Source organism: Mauremys reevesii, linkage group 2 (assembly GCF_016161935.1).
Source record: "Mauremys reevesii isolate NIE-2019 linkage group 2, ASM1616193v1, whole genome shotgun sequence".
Taxonomy (NCBI): Eukaryota; Metazoa; Chordata; order Testudines; family Geoemydidae; genus Mauremys; species Mauremys reevesii.
This window is the reverse complement of record NC_052624.1, coordinates 32,426,641-32,453,265: the sequence shown is the minus strand read 5'-3', so window position 1 is coordinate 32,453,265 and position 26,625 is coordinate 32,426,641. Positions and strand designations below refer to the sequence as shown.

The 26,625-nt window shown below is 43.0% G+C and overlaps 1 protein-coding gene across 7 annotated transcripts in view; it reads right to left on the bottom strand.

Annotated features, from left to right (window-relative positions):
* Nucleotides 1–26,625, bottom strand: part of ODAD2 (outer dynein arm docking complex subunit 2) — a 165,096-nt gene that overhangs the window by 82,297 nt on the left and 56,174 nt on the right. For all 7 annotated transcript variants that reach the window (XM_039523975.1, XM_039523974.1, XM_039523977.1 and 4 more), the window contains 4 exons: nt 26,276–26,512; nt 20,184–20,294; nt 16,731–16,885; nt 9,338–9,580 (listed from right to left, as the gene is read on the bottom strand). In XM_039523975.1, coding sequence (XP_039379909.1) covers nt 9,338–9,580; nt 16,731–16,885; nt 20,184–20,294; nt 26,276–26,512 — 746 coding nt within the window. The remainder of the gene's footprint in view (nt 1–9,337; nt 9,581–16,730; nt 16,886–20,183; nt 20,295–26,275; nt 26,513–26,625) is intronic.

The window sequence follows — 26,625 nt, the reverse complement described above, 5'->3', positions numbered from 1 at the left end:
AACAATTGGCAGAGGACTCTGTGGCAGCAGAGCTTCACTAGCAGCAGTCAGCTTCCACAGAATTTTCTTTGCTTTCAATGGCCTACAGGAGAGACACAGAGTTTTGGTGCCCAATTCCATGCTGGTTCTATGTGAGTGAGGAAGCCAACCTGCCTCCTTCCTCACCAAGGGAAGAATTTCCCAGCTTTTATGTGAGAAAAACCTAAAAAAGGGGGGATATCAGGTGCTAATCTCTTTAATTGAAGGTTTGTTTTGCATATTATTCATAAACAACTTCATTGGAAACTTTACATTAGGCATGCCATTAGTCCCTAGCAAACATTAATAATTTTGCATAAATAAAACAAAGAGTACACTGAACATGCACAGAACATGATGCAACCACATGGAATCTCACTATGGCTCTCTTCACTGATTCTGCTTGCCTGTCTAGGTTTCTCTGTCCATTCTCACAATATCTTGATACTATTCATGCAAACTCTTCTGTACAGCTCCACCTCATGAATTGACCATCTCTTTTCAGAGCGCATCTGAAAAAATATTTTTCTCCCTTCCTATCTCTATCCCTATCACTATTGGCATGGAGGGGAACAGTTTGTGCAGAAGGAGAGGCAGGAAAAAAAGGGAGAAGGTGCTGCATTGTACATCAAGAATATATACAGTTGTTCTAAGCAGGTTCAGATTAACCACTGTGCACTTGCATGAGGCCCCCATCTCTGGTCCACTGACCACCGGAAAAAGAAAATCAGTCTGCACACACACAAAAAAATCAACCCACGGCCAGGAAGAGAGCAGGGCAGGGCGTCATTGGGGCAGGGCAATGCTTACATGCTGAGGTGAGAGCCAATGGGGCAGAGCGGGGAACCAGCCCAGCCCCATGAGACAGGAGCCTCTGTGGGGTGAGTGAGGAGCAGGCTTGCTCTCTAATGCCCACCTGGGCCTCCCACTCCACCGGGGGCAGGTCTGACCCTTCCCTCGGGGCCTCCCACTCCTCAGAATAGAATCCTCTCCAGGGCCGCCTACCCCCTTAGGGCAGGACCCAACTCCCCCCAGGGCCTCCTAAACCTGAGGGAAGCTCTGCCTCGGAGGTACAGAATGTAGAGGGGCCCAATTGCCATAGTGCAAAGAGCAACAAATTCTTTAACCCAGCCCTGGTTCTGAGGTACACAAGAAGGTGAGAGGCAGACCAATTGAAAGTGTCTGCGTGAATATAGAAGGGGAAAAAGGGGAGCAGTGTCATGGTAGGAGTCTACTATAGACCACCAACTCAGGAGGAGGAGGTGAATGAGGCATTTCTAGAACAAACAACAGAAATATGCAAAACATAAGTAGTAGTAATGGGGGACTTTAACTACCCAGACATCTGTTGGAAATCTTTAATAGGTTCTTGGAATGTGTTGGGGACATCTTGTTTAAGAAGCTGGAGGAAATAACTGGGATGGCAGCCATTTTAGACTTTTTAGACTTGATTTTGACTAACAGGGAGGGATTGGTTGTGAATCTGAAGGTGGAAGGCAACTTGGGTGAAAGTGACCATAAAATTACAGACTTCATGTCCTCAATGTGTTGCTCTCCCTCCTTACTTTCCTTAGAGTCATGAAATCTGTAATTTTATGATCACTTTCACCCAAGTTGCCTTCCACCTTCAAACTCACAAACTCAGATTACTGGTAAGTAAGGTCCCATGGGAAGAAAATCTATAGGGAAAAGGCCCAATGATAAACTATCCCACTGTGGAGGAAATATAGGAAGAATAGTAAGAGGCCAATATGGCTGGATCAGGAGCTCTTTAAGAACCTGTTCATTACAAAGGAATTCAAGAAAAAGTGGAAACATGGACAAATTGCTAAGGAATAAAAAAGTAATCATCCATGTTTCCATTTTTCTTTCCTCCACACTGGATTAATTTACCATTGGGCCTTTAATACTGTCTCTTTGAGAGAAAACTGTCAGCTGTCCTGAACTCCTTTTCCCCACAGATTTTCTTCCCAGGGGACCTTACTTACCAATTCTCTGAGTTTGTTAAAGTCTGCTTTTTTGAAGTCCACTGACATCTTAATTTTAGTAAGGCTTTTGACATAGTCCAGTAAGACACTCTGATAAGTAAACTAGGGAAATGTGGTCTAGATGAAATTACTGTAAAGTGGGTTCACAACTGGTTGAAAAATATACTCAAACAGTAGTTACAATGGTCTGCTATGAAACTGTGAGTCCATATCTAGTGGGGTTCTTCAGCGGTCTGTTCTGGTCCCAATACTATTCAATATTTTAATTAATTACTTGGATAATGAAATGGAGAGTATGCTTATAAAATCTTCTGATGACACCAAGCTGGGAGAGATTGCAAGCACTTTGGAAGACAGGATTAGAATTCAAAACAACCTTGACAAATTGGAGAACAGGTCTGAAATCAACATGATGAAATTCAATAAAGACAAATGCAAATTACTAGATTAGGAAGGAAAAATCAAATGCATAAACACAAGATGGGGCATAACTAGCTAGACAGCAGCACTGCTGAAAAGGAATTAGGGTGTATAGCGGAACACAAATTGAATATGAGTCTACAATGTTATGCAGTTGTGAAAAAGACAAATATCATTCCGGGTATATTAACAGGAGTGTCGTATGTGAAAGATGGGAGGTAATTGTTCTGCTCTACTTGGCACTTGTGAGGCCTCAGATGGAGTACTGTGTCCAGTTTTGGATGCCAGACTTTAAGAAATATATGGAGAAATTAGAGACATTCCAGAGGAGAGCAACAAAAATGATAAAAGCTTTAGAAAATCTGACCTATGAGGAAAGGTTAAAAAAACTGAGAATGTTTAATCTAGAGGAAAGTAGACTGAGGAGGAACCTGGTCATAAGTCTTCAAATATGTTAAGGGCTGTTATAGCAAAGATGGTGATCCATTGTTCTATATGTGCACTGAAGGCAGGACAAGAAGTAATGGGCTTAATCAGCAGCAAGGGAGATTTTAGGGGAAACTTTCTAACTATAAGGGTAGTTAAGTACTAGAACAGGTTACCAAGGAAGGCTGTGGAATCTCTGTCTTTAGAGGTTTTTAAGAACAGGTTAGACAAACACCTATCATGGATGGTCAAAGTATATTTAGTCCTGCCTCAGTGTGGGAGGGGATAGATTAGATCAGTGGTTCCCAAACTTTTGTGTAAGATGACCAACCAATTACATTTTGTCTTTTTTTGTGACCCACTAAGGCTCCAAATTTGGTGAGACCTCCCAAAATCACAGGCCAGTGTTCTTCTCTTTCTCTACCACCTCCTCCTCCTTGCCCTGCCAAGGGGGAAATGACCATCCACAGCAGCGCCCTCCACCGCAGCACTACAAGACTAATCCCAGCCTGGAGGGGAGGTCTGGGTGGGCGCAGGGGTTGGAGAGTGATCTTGCCCACACTTGCCCTGCAATGGTGGCTCCTGTGCCTCAGGGCTGGGACTGGCTCCCTGCTCTGAGTGTTATGACCTGGCGCACAGGGTTGCAGCACCATTCAGATTTGGCCCAGTGCCCTTCTGTGTGCCAGATCACAACACAATTAACTAAAATTTAGTCCAGCTGCTAGTCTGTGATAACAGATTAGCAACCAGGCCAAACCTGATAAGTGCTGTGATCCTGTGCACCAGGTTGCAATGTCCAGAGTGGGGAGCCAGGGCAGGAGCTGCCACTGCAGGGCGGGCTCACTCTTCAACACCCTCCACCCCAGAATCTCCTCTCTACACCAGGCCTGCAACCCATCTAGAAATTTTCTGTGACCCACAGTTTGGGAAACACTGGACTAGACGACCTCCTGAGGCCTCTTCCAGCCCTACATTTCTATGATTCTACTAATTAACTCTGTAAAGCATTTTGAGATATGAGGTGAAATCCTGGCCTCAATAGAGTCAATGAGTCAATCACAATGGCAGGCCCTGTGAACAGGGGCCATACCTCTCAACTGTCTCTCACTGCAAGGAATGTCACTCATTTTAGTCCCAAAATTAGCTACTTTCCACACATATTAGGTATCCTCTCACTTAACAGAAAAAATTTATATGAAAGGAATGAACCCCACAGCATTTTAAGTTTCCTGCATGAATAATTTTTTTGTCTCTCATATTTTGGTTTTGTCAAACATTATGTCCCACATTTGGTGTTTGGCATTGAGTGATATGGTAGTGACTGTTTATTCTCATCTCCTTTGCTAGCCAAACTGCCTAGAAAAGGATAGTGTGGGGAAGCGGAGGGGCAATGGCTTCAGTTCTCTGGCCTGTCTGTGGAGCAGAACTGGTACACCAGGAATAATGATGGATGACTCAGAGTGTGCACCCTCCGTGCATGATGGGGAACTCTAGTGTCCAGGGGCGGCTCTAGAGCCCAGTGGGGCAAGCACCCGCCTGGGGCGGCCCTTTCCCAGGGGGGCGGCAGGCTGCGCCGGTCGACCTGCCGCAGTCATGACTGCGGGAGGTCCACCGGAGCCCGGGGACGACCGGACCTGCCGCAGGCACGCATGACTGGCGGTGCGGTCTGTCCGCTGGGCTGGGCTGGACCTCCGCAGGCATGACTCGCGCAGCCGACGCGCCGCCCCCAGCGCCCCAGCCCGCGCCTGCGAGAGCTGCGCCGCAGAGCCAGCGACCAGCGGACCGTCTCAGCCGCGGCAGTTCCGCTCGCTGCTCCGCTCTCGCCCGGCCCTCGGGGCCTGCGGGCATGCGAATTTGGCGCGCCAGCCAGCCCCTGCTAGTGTCTCATTCCTTTAAGGTGCTGAGCACTAAATCTAGCAAATCATTTAAGTATATGCTGAATTTTAAGCATGTGATTAGTTCCACTGAAGTCAATGGAATTAAATCACATGCTTAGACTTAAATATGTACTTAATTGCTTTTCTGGATCAGGACCAGAGTACTCCGCATGTTGCAGGACTAAATCCTAGGAAAGACTGTAGCACAATCTCTCCCAGTGCTGCTGAGGGATGGAGCAGATCTGCACTGCAGTCTGCAAAGAGTTACGTGTGAATTGCACAGTCTAGCTCATAATAAGTAGTTAGCTGTGCCTGCTTTTTTCTAGTAATAAAAAAAACATTTTAGTCTTGGACTAAAGGACTCCCTCCTTAGTTATCTAGTGTTGAGAATAATTTCAATGGAGAAAAATTTTCATATGATTCTAATTTGAGATTCAATTCCTTCCCCCAATCTTGGCAACCCTTTTTAAAATTTCCTCCCAAACAACCTGTACTCTCTCCTTCTCAAACACAAGATGGACTTTGTTTGACCACAATTTTAGCAATAACTTATGTTATTTTTGGTGCTTAGATTGACCACATTTCAGAATGAAGCTATCCATACTGGGTATTTGAAGTGATAGCCCTGAGTACTGGAGTATGTCTGAGGTTTTACGAGTGTCAATTTATATTTATTGGTATTTGAATTTCTCAGTTGATTTATGATGTTCATTCTGTTGGATTAATATATTAGTGTATAAGGCTGATGCTTACAATTCTTCATATGAAATATGCTGTGGAGTTTATTTCATTTATGCATACTTTTATACTACATGACTAACACTGTTCATATATGCCATGTTTACAGTTGTGCACTATCTAGGCTTTTGCCACTGGGTGACAGCCAAAGCATGAAAACAAAAGCCCTATTCAGCAAAAGGAATCTTTGCAGTGCTATATGAATATCAAGTGAATTATGCAAATCAGAACAGCAGGGGAATAAGACAACTATCTCTTTCTGACCATGCTCATGTGTGAGGAGGGAATTATGCCCACAACCTTGGGGAAAATGTCCCTGTTCTAAACACAGCAGACATACTAAATGCAGACCTGGATATTTTATTGGAACATTTCTCACAAAATTTAAAGTTTGATTTTCGCAAGCTGTACAAATCTGACAAGTCAGAGAGCAGTAACGTTCTGAATAAAAGACCAACTTTTTTCTTTGGTTCTGTGTGTGTGCTACTGGGGGGTGGGAGGGTGTAAAAAAAAAGAGAAAAGGGGTGTGTGTGTTAATTTATAAAGAGAATTAACATGGATTTTTTGTTTCCAAGTTAAAATACTAATAATATTCCTATTATAAGAGCTTCAAAAAAACCTTTTTCACAGTGCTAACTGAACACATTTCTGTTACTATAACTTTTCTATAACACTGCTCTACAGCCAAAATGCTTCTGAAATAAATGTTGTCAAACTTTACTAATTCTGAGTCACTGAGAACGAAAATGATGCTTAAAATTGTTGATTGGCTCTAGTTTTCAAGCTATGCTATTGGGTCAGTATATACGACCCTTGACTTGGGAATAGCAGAGGATAAGTGAGTTATAAAGGGAAGGGATCTCAATTTAAACCAGAAATGACTAAAATACATCTTTGACTGGATCTATGAATAAATCTATGACTGGGTTTGGACAGTACTTGCTTTTTAGGCAAAACAATGAATGATGCAATCTGAAGCTGGTATTGCGTCATACACGATATGAATTGCATCATGTTATTCCTAGAAGTCATGGATGATGCAATCATAACGAAGCTTACATCACTCGGCTGAACAAATTGCCCTATATCAGCTCTAGAAATCATACAGTGTCGTGCTCTCTTATTTGTCAGTGTTTGATTTTGCAAAGGGACACATTTCTGTTTAGCCAAAGTGAGCAGAGATGCCTCGTACTTGTGTGAACAGTGCAGATAACTTCTGCTATGTTTGTGGTGAAGTGAATTTTGCATCACAAAAGCGCAGTATAACCACTATGGTTAAGAAAGCCTATCACCTTTATTTTGGCTGCAAAATTGGAGATCAGGACAAGAGGTGGGCCCTACACATATGCTGCAACACTTGTGCAACAAATCTTTGCCAGTGGTTGAACAGGAAAAGGAAATCTATGCCTTTTGCAGTGCCAATGATTTGGAGAGAGCCAACAGATCATACCAGCAATTGTTACTTCTGCATGGTGCCTGCAGTTGGGAAAGGTGTGTCAAAGAAGAAAAAGTGGACTGTGCATTATCCAAACATTCCATCAGCTATATGCCCAGTACCCCACGGAGAAGGACTGCCAGTTCCTGATGCACCAGAATCATTCTCACTTGAGTCAGACAAGGAAGAGGAAGAGAATGAAACTTCTGGTCCTGAACCATCAATGTCACAGGACCCACATTTTCTCCCATCCTCCTCCTCTGAACCATACCTCATAACACAAGGTGAACTGAATGACCTTGTCAGGGATTTGGAACTACCCAAAAGTAAGGCAGAGCTGTTGGACTCCAGACTACAGCAGTGGAATCTCCTGGCAGGTGATGTTAGGGTTTCCATGTTCCGTGACCGTCAAAAGGATCTTGTCCCATTCTTCTTCATGGAAGGTGATCTTGTAGCCTGCAACAACATCGATGGTGTGATGGCAGCCCTCAACATCGTTCACGATCCAGATGAGTGGAGACTGTTCACTGATTCATCGAAGACGAGTCTTAAAGCTGTTTTACTGCATCATGGCAATGTTTTGCCATCAATTCCAGTTGGTCATGCAGTCCATATGAAGGAAACCTATGACAACATGAAACAACTTTTGAGGTGCATAAACTATGACCAACATCAGTGGCAGCTTTGTGGCGATTTGAAGGTTGTTGCTCTCTTGCTTGATCTGCAGACTGGATACACAAAGTACTGCTGTTTTCTCTGCAAATGGGATAGTCGTGCAAGAGATTCCCACTACATCAAGAAAGACTGGCCACTCCGACAGTCATTGGAGCCTGGGAGGAAAAGTGTTCAGCATCCACCACTTGTTGAATCAAGGAAGATTTTGTTACCACCCTTACACATCAAGCTGGGTCTGATGAAGAACTTTGTCAAGGTCATTGACAAAACACAAGCAGCTTTCAAGTACCTCCATGGAAAATTTCCAAGGTTAAGTGAAGCTAAGATAAAGGAAGGTGTCTTTGTTGGTCCTCAGATTAGTGAACTTCTTCGAGATGATGCATTTGACCATGCACTGCGTGGCAAGGAAAAGACGGCATGGAAAGCCTTCCAGTTAGTGGCAATAAATTTTCTCGGAAACAATAAGGCAGACAACTACAGGTTGTTGGTGGAAAACCTCCTCAAGGCATGCAAAAGCCTTGGTTGCAACATGTCACTAAAGATACATTTTTTGCACTGTCATCTAGATATTTTTCCACCGAACTGCGGAGCAGTGAGCAACGAGCACGGCGAGCGATTTCACCAGGACATTGCAACAATGGAGAAACGCTATAAGGGCAAATGGAGCCCATCAATGCTTGCAGACTATTGCTGGACAGTGACAAGAGATGCTCCATTTAATGAATACAAGAGACAAGCCAAGAAGCACCGAGTAGACACTGAATAGGACTAAACTATGTACATAATAGTTTTTTGCCTTTTGTTTCATAATAAATTTTAGTTATATAACCCTTTTGCTGATTTTTAAAGTGTTACATAAACAGGACAGGTGAAATATTATCATGTAAAGCAACCATAAACACATGAAAAGACCTAGGTTTACAATTTATGATTAAAACTCTACTATCTACCCAATATACATAGACATAAAATGTAAAAACTTAAATAACTTAGAAACAGTAGCCAATCAGTTGTTTTAATTGTCATATTTGAATTCAGCACATCAAAATACATAATAAATAGCACATTTTAACTCTGAAGCAGATGACTTCTCAAAAATTGTAGACCAGCGTAATTTGAGCCTCAATGTGGGGTAAGTTGAGGAAAAATATGTCCTCAGCTGTGAGCACTTGAAACCGGGAATTTATAAACCAGTTCTGAAAGTTTAAATCAGATCTGGATAAAATAAACATTTTTAAAGATTTATCCTAATCTTTCATGGACACAAAAGTTTTTTCTTCCAATAAAGTATTTTTCTGCTGAAATGTTTGTCTTTTTATATAGCATTATCTACAATAACTCATAACAAAAATACACATTCTGTGGAAAGTCAAAAATACAGGTATTGCTCAAAACAGTCACTGAACAAAGCCAACACTAACTTGACAAAAGCAAAACCTATAAATGTGCTTACACTGTGAAACAACTGAGAAATTAACTGGAGTTTTAATGCAGAGGAGGTCATACTAGTGTGTTATGAATAATATTCTGAGCTGGTTGATATTAAAATAATACATCACATATTTGGTATAATGGGACAATATAAAAATTAACTATTCTGTGACTTAAATGCAAAATTGATGGCAAATAAATCTCTCCTTTTTTTCATTTCATATAACAACCTTATCTATATTCATGTTAGAATGTCTAATGTTTAGCCAACACAACTGCCAGTATTTTTCATTTACATGAACCATTTAGAATGAAGATGAACAACTTACATCATATTTTCAGGTTCTGTTGCACAAGCTCCCACTGCTTTCGTGACATTCACAAGAAGTGCCTTATTGGTTCCAGTAAGTAAATTAACTAGGGGTGGGATGCCACCACATTTCCGGATAATAGCTCTATTTGCCGGCTCCTGACAACATTCCCCTAATGCTCCAACCACATTCACAAGGACTTCTTCAGGTTGATCAGTTAGTAGTACTACCAAAGTTTCAATGGCTTTGTATTCCCGAAATCTAAATGTTAACAATAAAAAACAAAAACATTATTTCCATTGTATTAAGGTTACAAGATAATGTTTTCATTTTATAAACAAATTGTGTTGCTAAACAAACAATTGCATGTGTTATTCATTCAAAAATAGTTAATGAAAATGTAATGTACAATGAAACAGTACAGTGAGGAGAGACTGAGGGAACTGGGCTTATTTAGTCTGCAGAAGAGAAGATTGAGGAGGGATTTGATAGCAGCCTTCAGCTACCTGAAGGGGGGTTCCAAAGAGGATGGAGCTAGGCTGTTCTGAGTGGTGGCAGATGACAGAACAAAGAGCAATGGTCTCAAGTTGCAGTGGGGGAGGTCTAGGTTGGATATTAGGAAAAACTATTTCACAAGAAGGGTGGTGAAGCACTGGAATGGGTTACCTAGGGAGGTGGTGGATTCTCCATCCTTAGAGGTTTTTAAGGCCTGGCTTGACAAAACCCTGGCTGGGATGATTTAGTTGGGGTTGGTCCTGCTTTGAGCAGGGGGTTGAACTAAATGACCTCCTGAGGTCTCTTCCAACCCTAATCTTCTATGACTTTTTAATATTTTTTTATTTCAATTAATAGTTTTTTTAAAAAGAAAAAACAATAACCATTTATTCCCAAATTAACCACTCACCATCAGAAATAAAGTTTATTTATTTTTATTTTATTGGGTAACACTGGAGATGACCGGTTTTGGATTTTGCTGCAGTGTGATCACATAAGTCTAGTGCTTGTGTTCACACTTTATCTACTTATTTTATACTAGTTAATTTAATTTCAGGGTTAAAGTTAAAATTATTGGGCCTGACTTGGGCAGACAGGTAAGCACAGGTCAGGGGCATGTATGCAAAGGTGGCTTAAAGTTTAATCTCATGATTTTCCTGCAGACTGGTCCTACTCTAATTTACACCGAGCTGCAATGGCCACAGGAAGCTGAAAATGCCTTTTTTCTGCTATGCCAGCAGCAGGGAGGGCAAGTACCAAAAGAGCCCCTGTGTCAGCTCTACACACCGAAAGGATCTCATTTACACTGAAACGAACATCATTATTTTGTATGCCTGCCCTGGAAATGTTTGTTCCTAGCTCAGGTCCAGGTTATAGGTTCTCTGAATATGAATATTGTTTGGCTCTGTAAGGGCTTACCTGTATTTCCCTATGTAAGAACAGAATGACCATACAGTGTCAGACCAATGATCCATCTAGCCCAGTATCCTGTATCTGACAGTGGCCAGTGCCAGATGCTTCTGGCAGATGGAGATTTAGGGACACCCAGAGCATGGGGTTGCATACCTGACCATCTTGGCTAATAATCATTGATCAACCTATCATCCAGGAACTCATCTAATTCTTTTTTAACCCAGCTATACTTTTGGCATTCAAAACATCACATGGTAACGAGTTGACTGTGCATTGTGTGGGAAGTACTTCCTTCTGTTTTAAACCAGCCATCTATTAATTTCATTGGGTGACCCCTGAGTCTTGTGTTATGTGAAGAAGTAAATAACACTTCCCAATACACTTTCTCCACACCATTCATGATTTACAGACCTTTATTATATCCCCCCTTCTTATATCAGTCTCTTTTCCAAGATGAACAATCCAAGTCTTTTTAATCTTTCTTTATATGGAAGCTATTCCATCCCATTCATCATTTTCTTTGCCCTTCTCTGCACCTTTTCCAATTTTATATATATAAAATTGAGATGGGGCGACCACAACTGCACACAGTATTTGAGGTATGAATGTACCATATATATATGTGCCATTATGATATTTTCTGTTTTACTATCTATCCCTTTCTAATGGTTTCTAACATTCTAACATTCTGCACATTCAGCAGACATTTTCAGCACAATGGCTCCAATACCTCTTTTTTCAGTGGAACAGCTAATTTAGAACTCATCATTCTGTGCAGTGTATTGCACATGTCCATTCCATGATCTACCCTCTTTCTCCGCCCTATCAGAGTCTTTCTGGTAGGAAGGAACTGTGAGGAGTTGGGGGCAGCACATCCCTTTATACCCATGTGCAATGACGTGAAGCTCCAGAGGGTGCTCATTCTGCCTTGATGGGTACTGCTGAGGGGGAAGTCTTCAACAACTGTGCATAAGGCACACACACACTCACAGTAGAATGAACATGTGCAACACATCTTGAAGAACAACAGTTACAGAGAGGTAGGTAACTGTTTTTTATTGTATATTATTTGTTGAGTGCTGAGAAGCCTCTAAACATTATACAGGACATGAAGCTGTCTCAAGGAGTTTACAACATAAGGCCATGATCCTGCAAGCTAATCCATACTGGTGGAATGTTGAACTTGCACACAACTCCACTGACTACAGTGGGGCACTGCATGAGTGCAAGTGTCCACCCATGTGAATCTGTTTGCAAGTTAGGATGTACAGCAAAAAAACCAAACAGGTCTCTGAGACTTTTAAAAGCTTTTTCATTTTTTAAATAATGAAAGTATTAAGAAGAGTGATAGGTATAGAACATATGACATTAATACAACAGTTTACAGTGTTGTTGTAGCTGTGTTGGTCCCACAAAGTTAGAGACATACGGTGCGTAAAGTAATATCTTTTATGGGACCTACTTCTTTTGCTGAAAGAGACAAGCTTTCATGCTTATGCAGAGCTCTTCTTCAGGTCTGGGAAAGATACTCAGGGTGTCACAGCTAAATACAAGCTGGAACAGATTGTTTAGTTTAAGTAGTTAACACATTTTGTAAGAGACCATTCAAGGTGGAGTGCCCAGTTAATATGTCTGCAGTCATAGAACAAAAAAAGGGGGGGTGGTTAGTGGATTACAGATTATTGTAATAAAACATAAATCCAGTGTCTTTATTAAGTTCTTGATTTTTAGTGTCTAGCAAAGTTATGAACAGAAGCTCCCACGCTTGTCTTTTGAAGGTGTTGTGCAGATTTCCTTAGAGGATGAGGACTGAGAGGTCAGATATGGAATGATCACTTTTGAAAAGTGTTCACCCAGAGATGATATTCTCTTTTATCATTTTTCTGTGTGAGTTCATTCATAGTGATTATCTGGTTTCACCCCCAGAGTTGTTATGGGTCATATAGTGCAGCGGATGAAGTACACCACATATTGTGATAGGAATGTGTAGGATCCATGGATGTTGAAAGGTGTGTTGTGGCGGGTATTTATTATCATAATAGTGGAGATATGCCCACGGTTTTTGCATCTGTTCTTCTGGCAGGTCTGGTTTTGCTTTCAGTGATTGTTTCCTGGTCTGTGGGAGCTAGCTTCTGAAGATGAGTTTGGTGAGGCTGGGAGGTTGTTTGAAGGCCAGAAGAGGGGGTTCAGGAAAGATTTCTTTCAGGATGTGGTCCCCCTTCAAGTATGGCTCGTAAATATGATTAATGATCCCTGCAAATCTTTGGGAAAGGATTGCAGAATATCTCCAAGAAAATTTCATCAAAACCTCTCAGGAGGATTCAAGGGACATGCTTGTGTACATAAACATGGCCACCCCTGCCTAACTCTATAAGGGAACGAAAAGCACATAACAACTCCACCTATCTCTGTTGTACCGCTACCTTTTGTAGTACAAGTACATTAATGAAAAGTCAATAGCTATGTCCTGCAAAATTGGGGGTGCCATCCCTGTAATGGGAAATCACTTACTCAGGGTTCCTTCCCCTTCATTCAGCTTGTCTGTGCTCCAGAGACTGACTGGAATGTGATGGAATCTGAAAGAGGTCCTGGCTTATGGGATAGCTGGATTCCCCAGTAGCATGTCCTCCACCCTTCTCCACCTCCTCCTTGTCCTCGCTGTTCATGACAGGAGCCTGTGACTCAGGCTCCTCAGGGGTATCAATGATGGTGTGAAGGGGGTGATGGAGTGTCCTCCAAGTATGGCATGCAGCTCTTTGTAAAAGCAGCATGTGCGCGGCTTGGCTCCAGATTGACTGTTGGCCTCCCTGGTCTTCTAGTATCCCAGCTGCAGTTCCTTTGCTTTCACGCAGCACTGTTACTGGTCAGTGCAGAATCCACTGGAGAGTACTTGAGACCTGGATCATCCTCTCACTAGCCAGTCATCCAGATAAGGGAAAACATGGATTTCCAACCTTCGCAGGAATGCCTCTACTACCAGCATGCATTGTTTGAACATGCGAGGAGCTGCTGAGAGGCTGAAAGGCAGAACTGTGAATTGATAGTGAGATTCATTGACCATGAATCTGAGGAACCTTCTGTGGCTCCAATGAATTGCCACATGGAAGTAAGCATCCATTAAATCAAGAGCAGCATACCAGTCCCCAGTCTTTAAAGAGGGTATAAGAGAAGCAAGAGTAACCATTCGGAATTTGGTTTTCTTCAGAAAATTGTTTAGTTGTCATAGATCTTAAATAGACCTGAAGCCCCCCTTTGCCTTTGGGATTAGGAAGTATTGGGAATAAAATCCCTTTCCTTGGAAAGACCCGGGAACTTCTTCTATGGCCCCTGTTAGGAAGAGAGACTGGACCTCCTGTAGTAGCACATTCTTGTGAGAGTGGTCCCTGAAGAGGAGGAAGGGGGGCAAGAAGGGAGGCTAGAAATAATGGCAAAGACTAAGAGGCTACTGGCTGTTGAGGAGGTCCCTCATCCAACTTTTGCACAGGACAGTCCCAAGTAAGCAACTCTTCTTCTCTGGTAATGGTCCCAGTACCCAGAGAGGGGGGGAATGGTACCTCTGTTGCAAGTGTCCTGGGGCCTACTCAATGTGGGAGGGCAGGAAGGGAGTGGAGATGTCATAGAGCATGGGCAGAAACCCCAAGGACTCTAAAAGGGCCATTGATATGGAGGTGGCACCCACAAAGGTGCTGGCCATTGGTCATTGGGTTGGGATCTGAACTATGGTGGATATGCACTCAACTGCAGTGCTGGGGTTGCTCAGTTCTGGAAGCGTAGAAGCCAATCTCAGAGTCCAGTGAGGAAGGTGAGTTTGTTTCCTCTGGCCACAATGGAGCTGACCCCCATCAGTTTCAGGGAGATTGGCTGCAAGTCTGGTGATGGAGGCACTAGCGAAATCACCGCAAGCTTCCTCCTTGAATCGCTGGAAATCGTTGAGACACAGCAACAGTAGCATCCACCAGTACTGAATGGTGCACCAGGGCTGGACATGACATCAAAGGATCTAACACATCTGATCCCAGTACCAGGCAGGAATCCTACACAGTGGGCGAATCCAGTGCTGACAAGTTCAGTAGTTCCTGAGCTGCCTTGAACACTTCACATGTAGACAACACCAGCAAAGGCTCCTGACTCTGTGGTACTGCAAGCTGCACCAGTCCTGGGATTGGTCTTAGTGGGCCCTTCCTGGACTCCAGAGTCAACAATCCCTCTTTGCATGCAGGCTTTATCTAGGGGTTGCCTCTTCTTTGCATGCCCTCAATGTCCTTGCCCCCGATTGGTGCCTTGCCTGCAGATTTCAAAGGCCCATAATACTGAGTCCTTTGAGGACTTATGAAGTCTTTTCTTTGGTAACAGTGAGGACCGTCTGCTTATAGACGCAGCTAGAACGGGCAGAGCACTTCTGACAGACTCAGACATGCTCAGTACCTGTTCCGAGTGGCACGGTTCCAATGAAAGGTGAAGCACAGGCTCCAGGAGTAAGTACTTGAGCCTGGCAGCTCTGTCCTTTTTCGAACAAAGTTTGAATCCTCTACAAATGTGATATTTGTCACCTACATTCACTTCCCCCAGACATTTAAAGCAGCTGGGGTGAGGGTCGCTCGCTGGCATAAGTTTGCCACAGGACTAACAGGCCTTGAAACTGGGAGAATGTAATACAAATGTGGTACCGGGCCTGTTACCCAAACAGGCACCAGAGACCAAGCTTCACTAAGAACTAAACTAAACTTACTTTAGTAACTAACTATTTACAAAATACACTACTTTAGGCTTAACTAACATGACATGTATCATATATACAAGAAGAGATGGAAGACTTGCAAATGCAAAGATCACAGCTCCAATAACCATCACTGGCGTAGAAAGGAATTGAGATGGTTGGGGGCAGTGTGGCCCTTTATACTTGCATGCAGTGGTGCAAAGCACCAGAGGGCATTCACACTGCCCTAATGCGAAAAATCGCCAACAACAGTGCATGAGGCACGCACACACCTACAGTGGCATGGCCATGTGCAATCACTCGAAGAAGAATCATTATTTTTCTTTCATAAACTTTCCAGAATACAGCATGGCAAAAAGAACAAGATACATCAGGCTGAATCTAACCTGTGTCTTATCTGATAATTATACTACAGTACTTACTTTGATTGACATTGTAGCCTGTGTATCTCTTCATATCAATTCTTATTGTTTTCTTTCTCCAGAGTTGTTCTCTCTGCCTTCCCTATAGCTGAGAAGGTTTCTACTGAAGTCCATACAAGTGAAGGGTGCTCACTACTTTCCAGGCACTAGGTACATAAAGAATTTTGCTGTGCATCTATTTTCGTTTGTTTGCTTGTTTGTTTGTGAAAAGTAACAGAATCTTTGAAGTTCAGGCAGAAGGGTTAGGATTATTTTCTTGAAAGATGACCTTCAGAATTTGGTGTGTATTACAATAACAATGCAATTAGCATAGCTAGCCTCCTAGGGAAATCTTCCTAGTTCTCTGTTCCTCTTGAACAGGGTAATGTTTCTCCAAGAGAAAATATATTAACAGCACAAGACAATAAAGAAACAGCCAAACAATTTCAAAAATATCAATAGAGAAGGAAGATATAAATGATGTATAACAGAAAATCAAAAGGCTTGAGTAAATTGTGGGGAACCCACAAAACCCCCGGACAGGCCACTTCACCAACCCTCTGCGATGAAAACTGCTGCCCTTAGGTTCAGGGTGGGAGGAGATGCCTTAGAAGTCAGGGCATAGGCCCATGCATTTGTGTGCACACCCTTCTGATCTGGCGATGGCAATTGCATATCACCCACAAATGCAGATTATTTATGCTGTAAATAGTAATAACCTGCCCAAGTGATTATAGTTGGGCCAACACCAGATAGAATATGGGGGCAAATAAAGGTTGCTTTAGTGATGTTACTATGTACCCATATTTAAGACAAAATGAGCCCATAAAATAAAAAGATACTAATAGAATACATATATTTGATAAAATTAAGTTGTTACTCATACTTGGTCACATTTTCTCTGCTGATTGCACACTTCCAGATTGCTCCTGTCACTGCTGCTAACAGTTCTTTATTTTCAGAGTTACTGAGCAGAGTAGCAAGTGGTTGTAGGCCTCCATGATGCCTAACTAGGTCACGTGTCTCCTCATCTTCTGCACACTACACAAAAAATTAAATATACAGAATATTTAAAATGTATAAAACAATGGCCCAGGAAGACTGGTGTATTACCACAGTGACTGATACCAACTGTTAGGGAATTTTATGTAATTATTTTATTTACTAAAATATTTTCAAAATATATTTTCTAATTTAATTCATATTACCAGATTAATAAAGGAATGAGGGTTCAGAACTGTACATAACAATAGAGAACAGTTCAGACAAATGTTCAGAAGACAAAGGAACAGGTCCTTGCACAAAACACATACATAGAAAACGTGTGCAGTTAACACAACTGTGCAAGCAAATTGCAAATGGCTATGTGTGCACACAAAAGACTAATGCAGTGAAGTACTGTATGTGCAATTACAAATGCATGTTGTTATGTATATTTTTGTCTGTAGATTTCAGGCTTCCATTTCTAAAAACTTGGCCCTTAAATTGCAAACAAAAATAAAACACTGAACATATGCTATTTTTCATCAATCAATTGTTCATACTTAAAAAGTATTTATTCCTCATTACTACATACCACACATTTTTTTTATTACAATACAGGCAAAGTTTGGAATTTTAATTCCAAACCATTAAACCATTTTAAGCCTGGCAAGGAACAACAGCAACAAAATCTGAAAATGGTTCATAAATGATGAAAAACAGTTTTTTAAAACACTCCAATGATTAATGGATATTTTTTACTTTACCCTCCCCCACAAAAATTAATACTGATTATAGTGAGGCAGCCTGGCTCTCAGCCGCCCCAGAGAGCGATGAGTCCCTACGGATGCCAAAGTAGGCAGAGTCGCTGGAGCCTGCACTCGCCCCCCAGAGGTCACGGCGCAGGACAGGAAGTATAAAAGCCCAGCCCCAGGGCTCAGAAGCTGCCTGGCCGCCGGAGAGGCCAGACGCTGGTGCCCTAGCTCCCGCTGGGGAGACTCCTGCCGCCTGCGACCGACCCGAGGACTGGCCATACCTGCGGAGATGACACCGACCAGACGCTGGAAGAGCCCCTAGGCCGGCTGGTACAAAGGGACCCCGAGGAGCTGCCCAGTTTACCCCTCGCTCAGTATCCCGAGGAGCCCATGGTGTGGGACGCTGTGGAAGACGCCGCTGAGACACAGGTACTGGTAGAGGGGAAGGTTGGAAGTAGCCTGGGGGCAGCCGACCCTAGTCTGGCTGCAGCACACCCAGAGCCAATGTCAGTGTGTTGCGGCCAGGATCCCCACTGACACAGCAGCAGGCTGCCTGCCGCTGTTAGGGCCCCGGGCTGGGACGCAGAGGAGTGGGCGGGCCTGCGTCCCCCCTGCCACCCCACTCACGAGTGGCAGTCTCCCCCTCGCCCCGACGCTCAGGCCCAGGAGCCTGGTCTTAAACTACTGAACGGCTTTGCTCAGCTCCTGCCTGAGGGTCTGAGCCCTGAACTATTGTTTGTTGCCCCGCCCTGACCTAGGGCCTGGGCTTAATTTACTGAACTGTTTGCTCAGCCCCTGCCCGAGGGTCCGAGCCCTGAACTGTGGTTTGTTGCCCCGCCCTGACCTAGGGCCTGGGCTTAAATTACTGAACTGTTTGCTCAGCCCCTGCCTGAGGGTCTGAGCCCTGAACTGTCATTCGTTGCCCCACCCTGACTTAGGGCCTGGGCTTCCAAAACGAGACTGTTTGCTCAGCCCCTGCCTGAGGTCCTGAGCTCCTGGCTGTTCCCTACCCCACCAGGCTAATTCGCCACTGCACTGGACTCGTGTAGTGAGGTGGCCCGGCTCCCTGCCGCCCCAGAGAGGGGCGAACCCCAACAGCGGACGTTTACACTGATCTTAAGACAAATAGAAAGTCTTTCAGCTCAGAAAATCATTATCAGGGAAGATATAAAGTATTGAAAATAGAAGCTTAGAATGAAAACTACCTTCTCAGCCATAATTACACCACTGCTACCTTAATTGCTTTTGAGGGATCTGATCCTACAGGGCATTGAATGCACACAATTCTTACTGAAATCAACCAGTACTGAGTGCTCAAATTCTAGATGCAAACATTGTCTATGGGTTTTGTACCTGATATGTATAAAACTTGAGGTTAACACTACACCAATATTATTAAGATACATCTATTTAGGTCTCAGAACTGCAACTGGCTCTGCACAGGCTGAAGCTGATATCAGAGGGTTCGGCAGGGGCACAGGGGACCCCCCATACAGAACCAGTTACAGAATTTGTGTCTGTTTCCTGCTACATCACCATTTTACTTAATATGACAAAATAACAGCCAGCTGTTAGTAAATCCAACTATTTTAGAAAGTGACAATTTTGAAATGCAAACAAGTCATGAAATCATAATCTCAAATGTTTGAGAACAGTAGGTGGGCTCTGGGCTGGGGGTGCAGACTCCAGGTGGGACCAGAAATGAGGGGTTCAGGGTGCAGTAGAGTGCTCCAGGCTGGTTCAGGGGGTTCAGAGTGTGGGAGGGGGTGTGGGCTCCACCTGGGGGTGTGGGCTCTAGGGTGGGACTGGGGATGAGGAGTTTGGGGTGCAGGAGTGGGCCAGGGCTGGGGTAGGGTGTTGCGGGGATGCAGGCTCTGGGAGGGAGTTTGGGTGCAGGATGGGACTCCGGGCTGGGGCAGAGGGTTGGAGTGCAGGAGGGAGCTCAGAACCAGGGGTTGGGGTGTGTGGGGAGGTGCAGGGTCCCGGCAGAGCTTACTGCAGCTCTCAGGAAGCCGCTGCCAGGGCCCTGCAGCCCCATGGCACATGGGCAGGTGGGGGGCTCTGCGCACTGCCCTCGTGCAGGCAGGCTCCACCCCCACAGCTCCCATTGATCGTGGTTCCTGGCCAAATGGGAGCTGCAGAACCGACACTTGGTGCGAGGGCAGTGCGCGGAGCCTCCCTGGCTGCCCATGCGCCTAGGGGCTGCAAGGACCTGGTGGCTGCTTCTAGGGAGCCACGTGGAGCTAGGGCAGGCAGGGAACTTGCCTTAGCCACGGGTCCCTGCTGCTCCACCGACTGGAATTTTAACGGCCGAGTTGGCCGTGCTGGACACCTGGCAACCGTATGTCAGAGCAGAATTGTGACATATCAGCATACTGTGATTATTTTTAGGGATAAAATAACTAATCATTACATTACAGATAAATCTCTTTAGAGGTACAATAGAAAAAACTCAGAAAATTTAAACCACAGAACCACCCATATTTTCTTCAAGTAGAACTTTACTATACCACATATATAAGAGATCTTTATAGAATGTACTGCATGAAAACAAACAGAAATACTATCATTAAGTGATCTGATAATTAAAATCACACATTTACCTTAAAGATAGCACTGGCACAATGCATCTGAAGTTCCTCATTTTCACCACTCAGATTTTTCACAAGGTTTTCAATCATCCTCTCTGTCTTGATTGCAAGTCTGTAACTTGGCTATGAATGCAAGTTACATTTTTAGTTACATATATCAGCAAATAAATAAGATTGTTGTCATCCTAAAAACGACTGCACTATTAATGTAGCTCCTAATCCTGCAAAGCTTTGTGCATGTGATTAACTTTAAGCATGAGAGTTTAAGCATGAGTCACCAATCTGACTAACTCTCCGGACACTAGGCTGCACTACTCTGAAATCCAGCGGGGTCATGTAGACTTGGCCATGGGGCTATAACAACCCTTGCCCCATCCCAAAACAGTCATAAATACACGTTGTCAAACTTCCATGACTCTGGAAGACATTCAAGAGATTTACTTCAAAATAGGTTATTCCTGTTTGAGTCAAATATTTTTCAAGGCTCTCTTCCGTGTGACTTTTTTTTTATGTAACAAAATCACATAAGAATAGAGCTATTGTTTCCCTCCTTATAAGTAAGGCTGGTTGCCCTGCCTATGTGAAGACTGCCCAACACTTGCCATTATACGACCCTGTTTTCTCTTGCCTATAACTTTGCCAAACTTTAACTGTTTGGCTGCAAGGAGCTTCTGGCTTTTTTCTTTTTCTTTTTTTTTTTTTCATCCAAAATGGTTCAGCTATTCCCAAGAAAAGGCTAGGAGAAAATAAGCTGTTTTGCCCATGTTAAAACATTCTCGCAACCTTTCTTTGAAAATATCTAGCGCTCTCATGCTGTAGAGCAGGGACTTGAAATGTGGCAGAGCATAAGAACATAAGAAAGGCCGTACCGGGTCAGACCAAAGGTCCATCTTGCCCAGTATCCGTCTACCGAAAGTGGCCAATGCCAGGTGCCCCAGAGGGAGTGAATCTAACAGGCAATGATCAAGTGATCTCTCTCCTGCCATCCATCTCCATCCTCTGATGAACAGAGGCTAGGGACACCATTCTTACCCATTCTGGCTAATAGCCATTTATGGACTTAGCCACCATGAATTTATCCAGTCCCCTTTTAAACATTGTTATAGTCCTAGCCTTCACAACCTCCTCAGGTAAGGAGTTCCACAAGTTGACTGTGCGCTGCGTGAAGAAGAACTTCCTTTTATTTGTTTTAGACCTGCTGCCTATTAATTTCATTTGGTGACCCCTAGTTCTTGTATTATGGGAATAAGTAAATAACTTTTCCTTATCCACTTTCTCAACATCACTCATGATTTTATATACCTCTATCATGTCCCCCCTTAGTCTTCTCTTTTCCAAGCTGAAGAGTCCTAGCCTCTTTAATCTTTCCTCGTATGGGACCCTCTCTAAACCCCTAATCATTTTAGTTGCTCTTTTCTGAACCTTTTCTAGTGCTAGAATATCTTTTTTGAGGTGAGGAGACCACATCTGTACACAGTATTCGAGATGTGGGCGTACCATGGATTTATATAAGGGCAATAATATATTCTCAGTCTTATTCTCTATCCCCTTTTTAATTATTCCTAACATCCTGTTTGCTTTTTTGACCGCCTCTGCACACTGCGTGGACATCTTCAGAGAACTATCCACAATGACGCCAAGATCTTTTTCCTGACTCGTTGTAGCTAAATTAGCCCCCATCATGTTGTATGTATAGTTGGGGTTATTTTTTCCAATGTGCATTACTTTACATTTATCCACATTAAATTTCATTTGCCATTTTGTTGCCCAATCACTTAGTTTTGTGAGATCTTTTTGATGTTCTTCACAATCTGCTTTGGTCTTAACTATCTTGAGAAGTTTAGTATCATCTGCAAACTTGGCCACCTCACTGTTTACCCCTTTCTCCAGATCATTTATGAATAAATTGAATAGGATTGGTCCGAGGACTGACCCTCTCCATTCTGAGAATTTACCATTAATTCCTACCCTTTGTTCCCTGTCCTTTAACCAGTTCTCAATCCATGAAAGGACCTTCCCTTTTATCCCATGACAGCTTAATTTACGTAAGAGCCTTTGGTGAGGGACCTTGTCAAAGGCTTTCTGGAAATCCAAGTACACTATGTCCACCGGATCTCCCTTGTCCACATGTTTGTTGACCCCTTCAAAGAATTCTAATAGATTAGTAAGACATGATTTCCCTTTACAGAAACCATGTTGACTATTGCTCAAGAGTTTATGTTTATCTATGTGTCTGACAATTTTATTCTTTACTATTGTTTCAACTAATTTGCCCGGTACCGATGTTAGACTTACCGGTCTGTAATTGCCGGGATCACCCCTAGAGCCCTTTTTAAATATTGGCGTTACATTAGCTAACTTCCAGTCATTGGGTACCGAAGCCGATTTAAAGGACAGGTTACAAACCTTAGATAATAGTTCCGCAACTTCACATTTGAGTTCTTTCAGAACTCTTGGGTGAATGCCATCTGGTCCCGGTGACTTGTTAATGTTGAGTTTATCAATTAATTCCAAAACCTCCTCTAGTGACACTTCAATCTGTGACAGTTCCTCAGATTTGTCACCTACAAAAGCCAACCCAGGTTTGGGAATCTCCCTAACATCCTCAGCCATGAAGACTGAAGCAAAGAATCCATTTAGTTTCTCCGCAATGACTTTATTGTCTTTAAGCGCTCCTTTTGTATTTTGATCATCAAGGGGCCCCACTGGTTGTTTAGCAGGCTTCCTGCTTCTGATGTACTTAAAAAACATTTTGTTATTACCTTTGGAGTTTTTGGCTAGCCGTTCTTCAAACTCCTCTTTGGCTTTTCTTATTACACTCTTGCACTTAAGTTGGCAGTGTTTGTGCTCCTTTCTATTTGCCTCACTAGGATTTGACTTCCACTTTTTAAAGGAAGTCTTTTTATCTCTCACTGCTTCTTTTACATGGTTGTTAAGCCACGGTGGCTCTTTTTTAGTTCTTTTACTGTTTTTCTTAATTTGGGGTATACATTGAAGTTGGGCCTCTATTATGGTGTCTTTAAAAAGGGCCCATGAAACTTGCAGGGATTTCACTTTAGTCACTGTACCTTTTAACTTTTGTCTAACTAACCCCCTCATTTTTGTATAGTTCCCCCTTTTGAAATTAAATGCCACAGTGTTGGGCAGTTGTGTTCTTCCCACCACAGGGATGTTGAATGCTATTGTATTATGGTCACTATTTCCAAGCGATCCTGCTATAGTTACCTCTTGGACCAGCTCCTGCGCTCCACTCAGGATTAAATCTAGAGTTGCCTCTCCCCTTGTGGGTTCCCGTACCAGCTGCTCCATGAAGCAGTCATTTAAAGTATCAAGAAGAGCAGTGGCCTTTGTTCAGAGAGGTTCCTTAATTTGGCCCCCTTGTGCTTAGCATTATAATACAGTCTTTAATTACAAGGTCATATACTATTTTTCCACAGCACCCTTGCCTCATGAAGTGCACAAAATGGACCAGGGTTGAGTAGTGAAGGAGGCTGTTTTCCATAGGACCCCTGACACATATATTGCATAATTTGGAAAGTAAGTAGAAAATGAAACAGGGGGTTATAGAAAGAAAAAGGAGGTTCTCGTGGTAAAAGCAGCTGAATGCTGCCCTGGAGAATTGGATTCAATCCCTACCTCTGCCATGTCACTGAAACCAAACTTTTCAGAGGTGATCACTAATTGTGTATATTTCTCATTTTCTGGGTGTCTAATTTAATAATCTGGGGTCTGATTTGCAGAGCACTCACAATTGGAAAGTGAAGTCAATGAGAACTATGCTTTCCACATGTAAGTGCTATATATTGGTAAGTACTCAGAAAAATCGGATCATACGTGTCCCAAATTGGGCACCCATAATTAGTGGATATTTTTTATCTTAATATTGCTGTGTCTCCGCTCCCCTTCGTAAAATAGCGATAATACCACCCCCTCACCTCACAGGGAATTTATGAAGAAAAAATAATTAATATTTGTGAAGCACTCAGATACTATAGTTCTAAGACCATGAGGAAAGTAATAATTTTGTCTTCACAGCAGTGTTTGAACAGTGTGCAGTATATAAGGCCTAAGGCCATACAATGAACATTGAGAATAAAACTAAATATTGAACAGCTGCTGAGTAATTGAGCGCTTTCCATCAACTGTGCACTGAATTCCTGTAGAAAAAAATATGAAATCATGTGCTCATGACTTTGCAACTTTAATGATCTTCTAATGTAGTTTTTGTGTATAATTTTAATAGTATGCTTCTAAGAATTCTGTGCTTATTATAATAGCAATTCTCTATATAGTTCCATATTACTATATAGAGCTAAAATACCTTGTCCATTTTAAATATAAACCACTATTTTTAAATGTTAAGGTCTGAAAAGTGACAAAAGTCAGGAAATTCAAAGTTAGGAACTACAATGTGAATTAAAACCAGGGTGTCACAGTCCTTACTTTGAATTTCCTGGCTTTCATTGGTTTAAATAAGATACTAACTCTACTTAAACACAGCACCAAATTATGCTCTCAGGAACACTAGTAAAATGGCACTGAAATACACTAAGTGGGGTTGCACCAATGTACCCGAGAGCAGAATCCAGCCCATTTTTTTTAAAGAAAGAAAAGTAATTTTAAAGTTGTAAAATGCATATTATTAAGTTCTGACTATTAGAGCAATCTTCCTGGCCATATTTTATTTAGACTGACATTTTAAACCCACACCAAAACAGCTCAAAGTTTGGCAGTTTATAAAACCTGGATACATCAAGACAGTACAATCTGTAATGGAAATTTTGAAGGAAATCATACACTTTCCTTTACTCCTTCTGACACTGCCAAGATGCTGTTTTGTATAAAGCGCATGTATAATGTAAACTATTTAACTTGTGTTGTGATAGGATCAGCCTCCTGTCCACTGATCCACTAGTAGCCTTATACATATTTTGAATTCCCACATTTTCCTCCCTATGAATTTTGTGTTTCCAATTCAGCTTTCTGCCATTTAAGTATATTACTGGGCCAGGATGTAGCTGTGACAACTTTTGAAAATCCACTTTTCAAATTTCTTGCAATAAAAACAGACACTTTTGTCAAATATGAAAAATTTACAAAAATGAAAATCTTGAACTATATTAGTTTCATATAATTTCTCTCACAAATCACTCCTGGCTTCCAGCACAAATATTATGTGATGACTGGGCCTTACAGCCTCATAAGCCATGACCTTCATTATAAAACTTGTATAAGGCACACCCACAGTACCCACTCTCCTTGGTCCAATGTTGCCCTTTAGATGGGACCAAACTACTTGATGGAATAGAGAGTGTACTACAGCGTTCTTCCAAAGGGTAGGTTGCCCAGGTTGACTTTGAGCCATCAGTTTAAAAAGGTTAGAAGTAGACTAGTTAAACTATAAGTATGTCTCCACTGCACTTACACTTCACACACCCCGCAGGTGTAAATAGCAGTATCAATAAGGCATGGCTTAGGCAAATAGAATAGAGCAGCGGTTTTCAAACTTTTTTTCTAGTGACCCAGTTGAAGAAAATTGTTGATGCCCATGACCCAACGGAGCTGGGGATGAGGGGTTTGGGGAGTGGGAGGGGCTCAGGGCTGGGGCAGAAGGCTGGGGTGTGGGGCCAGGAATGAGGGGTTCTGGGTGTGGGAGGGGACTCTTGGCTGGGGCAGGGAGTTGGGTTGTGGAAGGGGGTGAGGGTTCTGGGCTGGGGGTGCAGACTCTGGGGTGGGCCAGGGATGAGGGGTTTGGGGTGCAACGAGGGGGCTTCGGGTTTCAGGGGGCTCAGGGCTTCAGGGGGCTCAGGGCTGGGGCAGGTGATTGGGGTACAGGGGGTGAGGGCTCTGGGATGAGGGTGCAGGCTCTGGGATGGGGATGAGGGGTTTGTGGTGCAGGATGGGGCTCTGGGTTTGGGGGGGCTCAGGGCTGGGGCAGGGGATTGAGGCGCAGAGTTGGGGTGCGGGCTCCCAGTTAGCGGCACAGTGGGTCTGCTAAGGCAGGCTTCCTGCCTGTCCTGGCACTGTTGTACCTACACATGTAGTGCCCATACTCTACATGCTGCCATAAGTGTACACATAGCCTAAGTAGTTATTTGGCTTACCTCGGATGCACACTCTTGTAATGTCCCCACCACAGGTGTTAACATGTTTGCATGTGGGGACTTTAGCAACCGAGCCAGCAATGGAATGCCTCCAGCCCTACGAATTGCTTCTTTATTTTTGGTGCTTTTGCTACAGCTCCAGAGCGCCAAAGCCCCGCAGCGTGCTACTTCAATATCTTTTTCCTGATGTGGAGTCAGATTGGCTGATCCCAATGGAACACAGTCCAGTAGCCCAACCTGACAAAAACCAAAGAATTCTTAGTGTATTTACTGTTAATCAGGAAGAATGTAATTATATTGCATTTTAATGATCTACAACTATTTTTTTTCCTAGCTAACAAATGACTTAT